The sequence below is a fragment of the Oncorhynchus mykiss genome, chromosome 13 (assembly GCF_057628025.1).
Source record: "Oncorhynchus mykiss isolate SJ-2025 chromosome 13, ASM5762802v1, whole genome shotgun sequence".
NCBI classification, from domain to species: Eukaryota; Metazoa; Chordata; class Actinopteri; order Salmoniformes; family Salmonidae; genus Oncorhynchus; species Oncorhynchus mykiss.
In genome coordinates, this window is record NC_143034.1 from 54574344 (window position 1) to 54586156 (window position 11813).

Below are 11813 nucleotides of genomic sequence, written 5' to 3' on the forward strand. Positions count from 1 at the left end.
ACATATAAACAAATATTACAATATTCACTGTGATAATTCAGTGATACTTCTTCTTCCGGTGTTCTTTGCAGTGCACATCGCACTGAAACAAATTACGATAAACAATACATAATAGTAAATAAGGTTATCCAAACAATAATTTTATCCCGAGAGCTGTAAAAAAAAATATACATGCATATACAAGTGAAGACCGACACATCGTGGTTGCAACAACGCGCGTCCTTATGGAATTCCGAGGCGCTTATTGAGATGTTAGAACTGTCCACATTTACTTTTCGTCTGCCGACAAGATGAGTAACAAACAGCAACATCCCTAGCCTATGTCCATCGTACAAAGATGTACACACAGCCAGGGCAACTAAGGAGTGGCTCCTTTTAAGAAGCATCTCAAGGCCCTGGAGTGGCCTAGCCAGTCTCCAGACCTGAACCCAATAGAACATCTTTGGAGGGAGCTGAAAGTCCGTATTGCCCAGCGACAGCCCCGAAACCTGAAGGATCTGGAGAAGGTCTGTATGGAGGAGTGGGCCAAAATCCCTGCTGCAGTATGTGCAAACCTGGTCAAGAACTACAGGAAACGTATGATCTCTGTAATTGCAAACAAAGGTTTCTGTACCAAATATTAAGTTCTGCTTTTTTTGCCCCACTGTATCTGCACGAGAACATGAGGGAGTGTCTGTGAGCTGTTATGTTTGAGGTAGATAAGTCGTGAACTGTGTAGGTGATGAGACTAAGGTGGAGTGTAGTGTTTGTGTCTGTAATAAGATGTAGAGAAAGTGAGATCACCTGGAGTTCAGAGTTCCAGACCGCATGTCTGCCACGTCTACACATGTGCAATCAGTCACTCCCAGAGGCTGCCTGCCTGCATTGCCCCACCAATTGTAAGACCACACACACACACACACACACACACACACTGCCACAGGCATACTCTTCCATCACTGTGCCTGTCTCCCCCCTGTGCTCCTCACAACCTATTCACATTCACTCACATTATCATAGTGCCACAGGCATGAACTCCTCTCTCCTTCCCCCCTCTGTAATGTTGTCTCTTGTGCCGTAGTGGCTGTGGTTCCACAGTGACAGCTGGTGTGCTGCAGGCTAGCTGGAGCAGAGAGGTCAGAGAGCACTGAGGCCAGTGACCAGCTGGGGTGGGAATTGCCAGACCCCATCATCGGGGCTTTGAGAAGTACGAGGGTGTGGTGGAAAGAGTGAATAGGGCTAATGTCAATCTCACCACTGACACTGTACTACTGACACTGATGGCCTGGGATGCCTTCACATAGTCTCTTACATGACTCCTGTTTCAGTTGTCTCCTGCTTGGCTCTTTCCACTAAGCCATGGTGTTTTTTACCACCAGGGGGGCTGGTTGCTTGCGTGGGCTTCAGATCAACACTACACACCGAAGTAGAAGGAGACTGAGCTCTTCTGAAAAACTTTCAGGATGGGGCGGGATTAAAAGACACTGAAAGGTGAAGTATATCTGTAGTTTCTGGTTAGATAGAGTTATGACGGTTAGATGTTGTGACATGAGTAGGTCCTTCCTCTCTACCCTAGCTGCAGCTTTTCTTTTGTGAACAATGTCAAAGGATACCTGATAGAAATACAACATGTCTAGCTGCATTTACACTGTTGTGTATGCATTATGGAGATGTTTCCCAAATGCTGTGTAATGCATAGATCAATACTCTGTGGTCAGAAGCCCTCTGTACTGCTGCACTACTCATTGTACAGCACAGCCTGAACTGTGCTGTACCAGTCTGCCTTTCCCTCTAGTGGAACTACACGCCTACTGTGTAAATTACTGTATGTCTGTGTGAGAAAAGGGAGAAATCAATCTCACCCGGAGCAACCCTCTTATCTGATAGTTGGAAGATCATTGTATAGCTCTGGATCAGAGCCTGTATTGTGTTTGAGGGGGGCTTAAGAAGCCATCTTGTTGCTGGATGTGGTTGAGGTGCTGAGTGCCTGAAGGTTGTAGTCTATCTGTAGCCCCTCTACTCACAGGTCCTCCAGGCCAATTCACACACTCTGTGGTCTGTGTGACCAAGTTATGTGAACCCGCAGACACTAAACACTAAACCACAATCTCCGAAGGATTCGGGTGCTTTAGTTGAGTTACTCAGTTTATCATCACTGCCTCACCTGTCAGCCATCTATGTACATCAAAAAGAGTTTGAGAAGCAATGCAACCTCCCCTTGGGTTTTTCAGGTTAGGTTTAAAGATAGATGCAATATGCAGAAATCGCTCCAGCTTTTCCTGGATGCTAAAATTCTGATAGTTTGCCTAATTTCAGGTTTTGTGACAAAACAAGCAGGTATAGTGTAGATAGTCATTGTACCATCTAAACTGCTGTGAAATATATTTTCCATAACCAAAAATATTGTTTTGTCAGCTGTTTGAATTTGGTGTACAAAACCGAACGTAAAAGAGCCAAAAAACGAAACTTAAGAACGGGATGCTTAGAAATAGCACATATAGAACAGATCTACTGCTTCTTAGACTTGCTTTCAATGTGAAGGACCGATCTATAACACACATTTCAATGTGAATTTGGTCAGGTCGCCCAAAAAGCCTTGCATGCTTTAAGAACCCTCTAGTGTGACAGTGGTGGCACACCCACTCTGCCTCACTTTCCTTTCTATCTCTCACTCTCTCTCTCCCAGTGCTCTGTGCACAGGAAGGATGTTGCACACTCTAGTTCCTCAACACTTTTTTTGCAGACAAAAATATGTAGGCCTAGATCCTCCCTTGATCACACATTGTCAAGTATGGTTTAAAGGTGTTTCAACACCTAGCAGAGGCCATGAAGTGTGTCCCAACATGGAAGCCTGTGGTCAGCATATCACATTGAAATACCTGTGTATTCTAGACTATATCTAGTATGACTCCTATTTCTTCTGAAATGGAAAGGCTGTACTGAAGCCAGAAGGTCTGATATTTGTGTGTTCAGACAGATGGAGGTTGGAATATCTTTGTTTTGAGTGGGACGTGTCAATATATTACTGTGAGTCAGAACCCTGGTGAGAATTGATGACCACAGTATCTTACATCTGACTGAGTGTTCAAGCCAGAGGCTCTTTACATGACTAACTGCACCAGTGTACAGGTGCATGTCTTTCAACAACAACAGCCACACACACACCCAAACTTTGCACCAGTGCACACAGACCTGCAAACCACTGTATGTCTCTCAGACAAGAGTGCTCCCACAGCTGGCCTGGTGTCATGGAGGCTTGCTTGCTTGGTAAATGAGTGTACTCACAACAGACAAACGTGTCTCAGTCTCGTTTATGGCTGTGCCCCATTTAGTGGATACAAAACTGTTTCAGCCCCCCTTCCCAGTGACCTGAGAAGTACTCTGTTAACTAGATGTGATATATTGTTAACTCTCTTCCCTTCTCTAGGTATTAAATGAAGAGTGTGACCAGAACTGGTACAAAGCAGAGTTGAACGGGAAAGACGGCTTCATCCCCAAGAACTACATAGAGATGAAAGCACATCCGTAAGTATGAACCACCTGGCCCAGACTCCTAATATGACTCAGGAGGACTCACCTCTCCAGCTTATTGTTGCTGACTCGGGGTATGGGCAAACAGGACTCATCATGACTGCCAGGTCACGCTGGGCCACAGCTTCAATGTATCACATTGATTTGGCACTATGAAACAACTGTCTGAATTGAACAGAACAGTCCCGTCAACTCCTAGTACTGTGCTGAAATAGCCAGTACCACCGCAGTGGAATCTTCTCCCTGTGTGTTCATTGAAGCACTGTGAGGATTCTTAGAGGATATTACCTCTGGTGCACACCGTGCCAGATTAGCGCTCTCTGTATTAGTGCGCTCTGGGCCTCTTAGACTTAATTTAATATTGACCCATTATGTCATCGTCCCCGGGATTCTATCGGGTGGGATTTTGGAGTATTGAGTTGCTGGGTCTGGCTGTCTCTGTCCCAAGGAGCTATGCCATGCCTTGGCTTTGTCTGTCTCTGTACAGTGAATGCAGATATATATAGTGCAGGTATAAGCTGTTAGCAACTGCTCCAGGGCCAATTTATTGATGATTAATGCCTGGACTTGGATAGTGAGAAATGGCTGATCCATAGTTTGTGTTAATGAGCAGAGAGAAAGCAGAGCTCAGGTCAGCTGGTGTGGGCAGAGTGTGAGTTGTGAGTAAAGGGTGTGGCTGTGATCATGAGGAAGAGATGGCCAGCAGAAACAAGTTATCTCGGTTCTGGTCCCTACCCTCAGTCTGTCTGTAATGGAAGCCCTGAGTGTAGCCTTAGTGTAGGGAACAGTTGAGAATTGATCCCATGCCAGTAGTAGTGGGGCAGGAGTTTGCCCTTTGTCCCTCTATAGACTAGCTGTGACGGAGTGGCAGCAAGTGCGTACACACACCAACTAGCCTGCCTTATTTTGGGTACAGTATATGGGTAGTTGACGTGACAGACCTTTTTTATCCATAGTAGCAAACACATTAATTTAACTGGTTAAAATTGTGACATCCTATGACTAAAAGCTTTCTTTCTTAGCTTGAATCATGAGTAATTTCATGCAGTGTGTCATTTGTTTTCTTACAATTTTGAACCAAATGTGGTAATTGTCCAATGGTGGGACTGGTGTTTGTTAATTTATGAACACATGAATACAATTCCCTTCACCTACTCTTGTTCTTATGACACAGAAGTGTGTTTCAAGAAATAGCAGTCCCCAAGTCCGTCCATTATATTCCCGAATAGTTCTGCTTGCTTTTGGGGACAACATGTAATCAATGTCCACATGGTGTGACCCAATTCTATGATAAAACAACGAGCCAGCATTCGTGCATCACTATTTTGAACTATGATCAGTCAGACCTACTGGCATACAGTATGTCTTGAATCAATTGATCCTCTTTTCCAAAAACATTTCAGTCATTTTGATTGTCTTTTTCCCTTTTTCGTCGACTTTTCTTTTATTCCTAGAGTCCGTTGTACTGCTTCTCCTCACCCTTGGACTTTTATTTTCTTCCTAGAGTCCGTTGTACTGCTTCTCCTCACCCTTGGACTTTTCTTTTCTTCCTAGAGTCCGTTGTACTGCTTCTCCTCACCCTTTGACTTTTATTTTCTTCCTAGAGTCCGTTGTACTGCTTCTCCTCACCCTTGGACTTTTCTTTTCTTCCTAGAGTCCGTTGTACTGCTTCTCCTCACCCTTTGACTTTTCTTTTCTTCCTAGAGTCCGTTGTACTGCTTCTCCTCACCCTTTGACTTTTCTTTTCTTCCTAGAGTCCGTTGTACTGCTTCTCCTCACCCTTTGACTTTTCTTTTCTTCCTAGAGTCCGTTGTACTGCTTCTCCTCACCCTTGGACTTTTCTTTTCTTCCTAGAGTCCGTTGTACTGCTTCTCCTCACCCTTTGACTTTTCTTTTCTTCCTAGAGTCCGTTGTACTGCTTCTCCTCACCCTTTGACTTTTCTTTTCTTCCTAGAGTCCGTTGTACTGCTTCTCCTCACCCTTTGACTTTTCTTTTCTTCCTAGAGTCCGTTGTACTGCTTCTCCTCACCCTTTGACTTTTCTTTTCTTCCTAGAGTCCGTTGTACTGCTTCTCCTCACCCTTTATCGACTTTTCTATTTTTCTTTTGTTTTTTTTTTTCAGCCCTTTTTCATTCGCTCTTATCTCCTTTTCTACTGTCTGTGGTATATCTTGAAGCACCCAATGTGCAGTGGCGCTTTGCATTTCTCACATGCATAGGTAGTGCTTTCGTCACAATGACGACATCTATGGAACCAGTGCATCGTGTTGATTGGCCAGTGAGAAGCTTTGTCATATCTTACCTGATCTTCAACAGTAGCAGCCAGTAGAGATATCCTTCCGTGGCTCAGTGGTTTCGTGCCAAACGTTTGCATATGAGACTGTGCCACTATCAATGAGAAGGTGACCAGGTTGATGGTCCCTCCCATAACATCTCTATAAAATAAATGGCTATTTACGAGTGCACTGTTGAGAGACTATGCAAAGATGGGCCACCAACACTTCTTAGTCCTGATGGAGATAAGGTATCTTGAAACCTGTAGGTTGTGAAGTTCATCACCACAAATGTGCTCATTGTATTGGTTGATGCATTTTGGTTGTGGGACTTTGTCAAATGGCACATCACTCCTTATTCCATCTCTTGACAGAGGTCTCATTGTATTTCTCCTCCATGTTTGTTTCCACTGTGACAATGTTATTGTCTTTCTAACGGACCAGCAACTTGTCTCCTTGGGTCAGAACCTCAGAGGTTCCACGGGGTAACTTCATGAAGTCCTTCTATGGCATGAATGGGACATCAGACAATTTTGCCTCATCGTTCCAGAACTCCCGTATCCTCTTTTTGTCATTTCATCGAGGGGTGCAAGTGAAGTGAAGAGGTTGTCATTAAGGAACTTGCAACATTGAGGCAGCTGAGATTGCTCTGCAACACCAAGAACGACACTGGGTCTATGACCCAACCCAGTCTCAGGGAGGAGAGTGTGGCGTGGTGAAGGGTAGGTCACCATCACTGATAATGTTGTTCCTGTCATGATCTGTTTGCGTAGGTTCAGCATATACATTCAACAGCCTGGCTGGCAAATGACCTGTCTCCCCCTCATAGTCCATATCTGACCCATCGCTATCACAATCACTGAGGGATAACTGCAGCGTTGCACGCCTTGTCTGGGCGGTCACCTAGATCCAACATATCCAGAACTGGACTCAAAGTAAAACTAAAAGAAAGAACAGAGTAGAAAGTTAGAACAAGAACTATGTATGTGTATACCTAGATGCACTGTGTTATCTCACCAGTCACTATTGTTGCCATCAACATGTTTACTCATTCTATGACCACACTGAACAAAGTTAAGTAATTGCAAATGCATATATCAATACTAGACACCTTTAAAGATGTGTACTACAAATCTTTGTCCTATCTTAATGTTAACATACTTTACTATCCTTTTGTTTGGGAGCTTTGATGCAACAGTCAACTTCTCATGGTGCAACCAGGAAGTAAACGGCTCTGGTCATGTGACAATTTACACGAAACATATGACACTGCACATATTTCATTGAGACCCTTTATTATTTAAATATTTGATGGAAATGTATTGATACATCATTCATTAAAATTGTCAGAGCCTTATAACTGAACGTTTTTTACGGTCACTGTTGTGACTAATGGGATTAAATCGGTTAAGGGAGGTAGGTTACCGTGGTAACGGGGCTACTCAAGTCTTGTCATGTGTGTCTGTGAGAGATTTGTGATTTGATTAGGGTTTGCTATCAGTTGAAGCAGCAGACTTAAACTAACGTCGAAAAAAATGTAAATAGCCAAGCAAGACGAGGACAAAGTCTCACTTTGTAGACTTTCAAGTAAATTAGACCGATTTATGTCTGTGCGCAGTGGCTTCAGCGCTGCCAGTCAGTGTTGCTGCGCGAGGTGGAATATATAGGATTCGTATCTTGTACTGAAATTCGTTTTTCAGTACATCAAATGTGAATCATCTTTCAGATAATTCATTGAAAGTTGTGTGTGTTATGGTCTTTGTTGCATGGCTTCTTATCCACAGAGGGCCAGTGTGGGTTCAGGTTTGTGTTCTAACCAAGCAATAACATACATGATTCAACTAATCATGTCTTGATGTCTATGATTAGTTGAATCGGGTGTGTACTGGTCGGCAAGAACCAAAAAAGTCCATTGATATCTGTGGATACGACATCCCCCTGCTACTTTCATGATGAATAATAATTATCAGTTTATTTTTATAAATTTGGGGGAGATTATATTAATCTAATACAAATGTATTATTTAAGAGGTGGGCTTATTTGGAACATCCATGGGTTTGAAGGGTACACTCTGTACCCTCTGTACCCATAAAGCTTAGTCTGGATTTTTCACACATTCTATCAAATATTTTTGTCTTCTTAAAACATGTAAGTAAAGTTATCAAACTTCATTTGTGAGGTCTTTCATTTTAAATTAAAATAAATTGAATAATTAGAGCAGTATGTTAGAAATGTCTAAACTCATACTGAACACCCCACCGTACTGACAAATTCTCTAAAATGACTTTTGTGGGGGATTATGGTAGAGAAAATAACATTAAATTCTCTGGCAACAGCTCTGTTGGACATTCCTGCAGTCCGCTTGCCAATTGCACGATCCCTTAATTTGACACATCTGTGGCATTGTGTTGTGTGACTAAACTGCACATTTTAGAGTGACCAATTATTGTCCCCAGCACAAGGTGCACCTGTGTAATGAATGTTTAATCAGCTTCTTGATATGTCACACCTGTCAGGTGGATGGATTATCTTGGCAAAGTAGAAATGCTCACTAACAGGGATGTAAACAAATTTGCGCCCAACATTTGAGAGAAATACACTTTTTGTGCATTTGGAATATTTCTGGGATATTTTATTTCAGCTCAGTAGGACCAACACTTTACATGTTGTGTTTGATTTTGTTCAGTTATTTTTTGATGGTAAAATTACCCTATTTGTGCAGTATCCTTTTGCAACCACGCCAGGTTTTCAATCCCTGCAGGTGACCATTGCTCCGGTGGCATTTGTGTCTCTGCCACTTGGGAAAGCCTGGTTCTTTAACATGGCCCTAGTGATATTGGGGACTGGCTGTGGTGCTCCCACTATTGGTTATTACTCTCTGCATTAGACCATCCATTCCCTTGGATCCGTCTTTGTCTATCCCACCAATTACTCCTGTCCAATTCTCATACGTGATCCACCTTGGGTTGGCACCTCCTTTGGAGATTGTTCACCCTGCCTCCAATATATTTACCCACCAGTGTCAGAGACACGTTGTATTTCTCAAACCCCATTTTGCGATATACTCCAAAAATGGCTCATTTAAATATGTTCCTTTGCTCGCGCCAACGTTACTTGGATAACATGCCAACAAGTGCTGACCGTTGGGGATGTGTGTATTTAACAGACCTAAAATCCATGTGGGTACTCTAAGGCTTTTAGTGACTCTCTAATCTCGACCGGTGGCGTGCCATTCGTGGCGCTGACATCTAATTTGATTGTGTGCCCTGTCAATTTCCGATGGTACTTTCTGTGCATACCATGGTGATCATGGGTAACGGGGAATCAGAGTTAGATTCCGGCGCGGAGCCTAAGAAACGGCTTCCACATCCAAGGAAGGCAACAGGCTCGCAAATTACCCACTCCCAACTCGGGGAGGTAGTGATGAAAAATAGCAGTGCAGGACTTTTTCGAGGCCCTGTAATTGTAGTACATTTTAAATCCTTTAATGAGGATCCGTTACTGATGTTTAGAAGTTGCATTTTAGAGCGGTCAGAAACTTCATAGTTTCATTAATTATGTTTTAACCGTAACATTGGACTGCCTGTTGTGTATTGTCCATCAGTGGGACGACATGTTCTATGGGGTTACACCAATAAAAAAGGGCTTTTCTTGAACAAAATGTCAAATAATTGTTGAAGCAGGTAACATTATCATAATACACAAGTAAAGTAATTGTTTTTTATCTAGGGTTTTGTCAAATTACAATCTTACTCCAAATGTAACGGGGAGACACTTGGTTATCATCATTATACAAGTAAATGTGTTTTTCAACACTATGATTACTGATTTAAAAACAAAATAACTGATAATTAGTCAATCCCTTTCTTGTCTATTTGAGAATCATTAAACCGTTATATTAGTATTACTTATGTCACAGGGGACAAATTCAAGGCACTAATGCATGAAATGTGTCATTAAATTGGATACATATTATATACATATTATTTATTGGCCACAGAACATTTTGAAATGTTTAGATATACTTTTTTCCAACTATCTTTTTTTACTTTCATTTTTGAATCAATCATTTGTTCATTTTTGTTTTGGCTACATGGCAACTACCCACATGCAGTACAGTAGCTTCAGCCAACGCTAGATGTTAATGTGCCTCTGCATTTCGTCTCCTGGTATGTATTCACAGACCAGACCATGAAATATGGAACTTTTGGACCATCCTTATAGTAGAAGTGGTGTAAGTAATAACAAATTTGGAAGCCTGCTCAATTGAGTCAAAATAGCTTTAGTTTGCTTTTCCATAGTGGCATTTATATCTGCGCAGTAGTGTGTGTGTGAGAGAGAGACGCAACCAGTCTGACTCTAAATGGCCTGGCTGCTCTTTCCGTGCCTGCTTTAAATTGCTCTGCCGGCACCTTTATCAGACAGGGAACTGTCGGCGGGGGCCGGCCGATAGAGGGCACAAATGCAAAGAGGATTAGGTCTTGGTCATTTTATTATTGATTTTCACTTTCATGCAAAGGAGCCAAGATGTCATCTCTCTGGCTGCTCTGGTTAATAATTAACCGGAGAGACGTTTTCTCTCACTCTCTCTTTGCCTCCTGCTGCTACAGCTGCCATTGGCCCAGTCAGGGCTGCTATCACAGACCTTGCTGGGAGTGAGACAGGCTCTGCTTCAACAGCACAGCACGCAATCCCCACTCCTCAACCCCTGTGCCCCCACTGTACACAACGCCCATGGTTCTGGTTCTCCTACCTGCAGTATTAATCGGTTGACTGGGGCAGAGGCTTTATCTGAAATTCTGTATAATCTGTTAGGACTGTAAACAGTGGGAGATGACCATGTGTCGTACCTGATCGTGAGGGAGCAGATGTCTGTTTGCTTCATGCTGTCCCGGCTGTGTTCTCTCTCCTGACCCTGTGTGTGTGTGTGTGGTGCTGTCCCTCCCTCCAGGTGGTTCTTTGGCAAGATCCCCCGTGCCAAGGCAGAGGAGATGTTGAACAAACAGAGGCACGACGGGGCCTTCCTCATCCGAGAGAGTGAGAGTGCGCCAGGGGACTTCTCCCTCTCTGTCAAGTAAGTGAACACACACACGAAAGGTTTAGAAGCCCTGCTCTACATATGTTGGGGCGAGGGACTTCTCTACACCGTACAATGTATTGGATAACAGACACAAACATCTGCTATGTTTCTCTTCTTTCTCTTCCTGTGTTTAAATACAGCACTAGCACTTGATTTTTTACCCGGTGTTCTGTGCTGCCCCCTGGTGTCTATGAACATTAACTCCAGCTCACTCAGTCATTTTACAGCAGGATTTCAGCTCTCCCTTTCCAGCTTGCACAATACTGACGCAAACTCTTTGATTTCCCCATGTCTGTTTCCACTCTGCTTTACTTAAAAAGGCTCAATTCAGCAGCCCTCACTCTTTTGTTGCTGTAGTGTCTGGCTATGTAAATTAGATAGTGATCACTTTAATTATCTTGAATTGTCTATGTGACTCCAGCTGTCTATTGCCCTCTGAGTACAGAACAAGGAGTTTGTCTTAGTAGAGACTAATCCCCCTGATGGCTGTGGAAGAGGCTGGTTTATCTCTGTCTGTAGCGTTGTCATCCATGGGGTCATGACCTGTGTTCACACTGTTATAGAGACAGTCTGTCTTCCTAATGTGTTGCTAAGAGAACATTTCCACATGTATTTCCTTTGGCCGTTGGGATCTCTTTTCTCTGTCCTGTTTCAGCAGTTCTGTGTCTGTTGACTGTCTGCTGCTGGCCAGCTACCCATGGTTCTCTTCCTCTGTCCCCCGTCTCCTCAGGTTTGGAAATGACGTTCAGCACTTCAAAGTCCTGCGTGATGGGGCAGGAAAGTACTTCCTGTGGGTGGTGAAGTTCAACTCGCTCAACGAGCTGGTGGACTACCACCGCTCCACCTCTGTATCCCGCAACCAGCAGATCTTCCTGCGTGACATTGAGCAGGTCCCCCAGGTGAGAACACATCCCCCTTAACCTTCATATCTGGCTCTTTACCAGTGTGGCT

At 43.4% G+C, this 11813-nt stretch overlaps 1 protein-coding gene across 4 annotated transcripts in view; it reads left to right on the forward strand.

The window, feature by feature from the left end:
* Positions 1 to 11813, forward strand: part of LOC110486545 (growth factor receptor-bound protein 2) — a 37998-nt gene that overhangs the window by 24107 nt on the left and 2078 nt on the right. For 3 of the 4 annotated variants that reach the window (XM_021558235.3, XM_090196754.1, XM_021558236.3), the window contains 3 exons: positions 3407 to 3504; positions 10734 to 10856; positions 11593 to 11761. In XM_021558235.3, coding sequence (XP_021413910.1) covers positions 3407 to 3504; positions 10734 to 10856; positions 11593 to 11761 — 390 coding nt within the window. Of the gene's footprint in view, positions 1 to 516; positions 879 to 3406; positions 3505 to 10733; positions 10857 to 11592; positions 11762 to 11813 lie in introns of those variants that run through there. The other variant, XM_090196753.1, reaches the window with a different exon arrangement.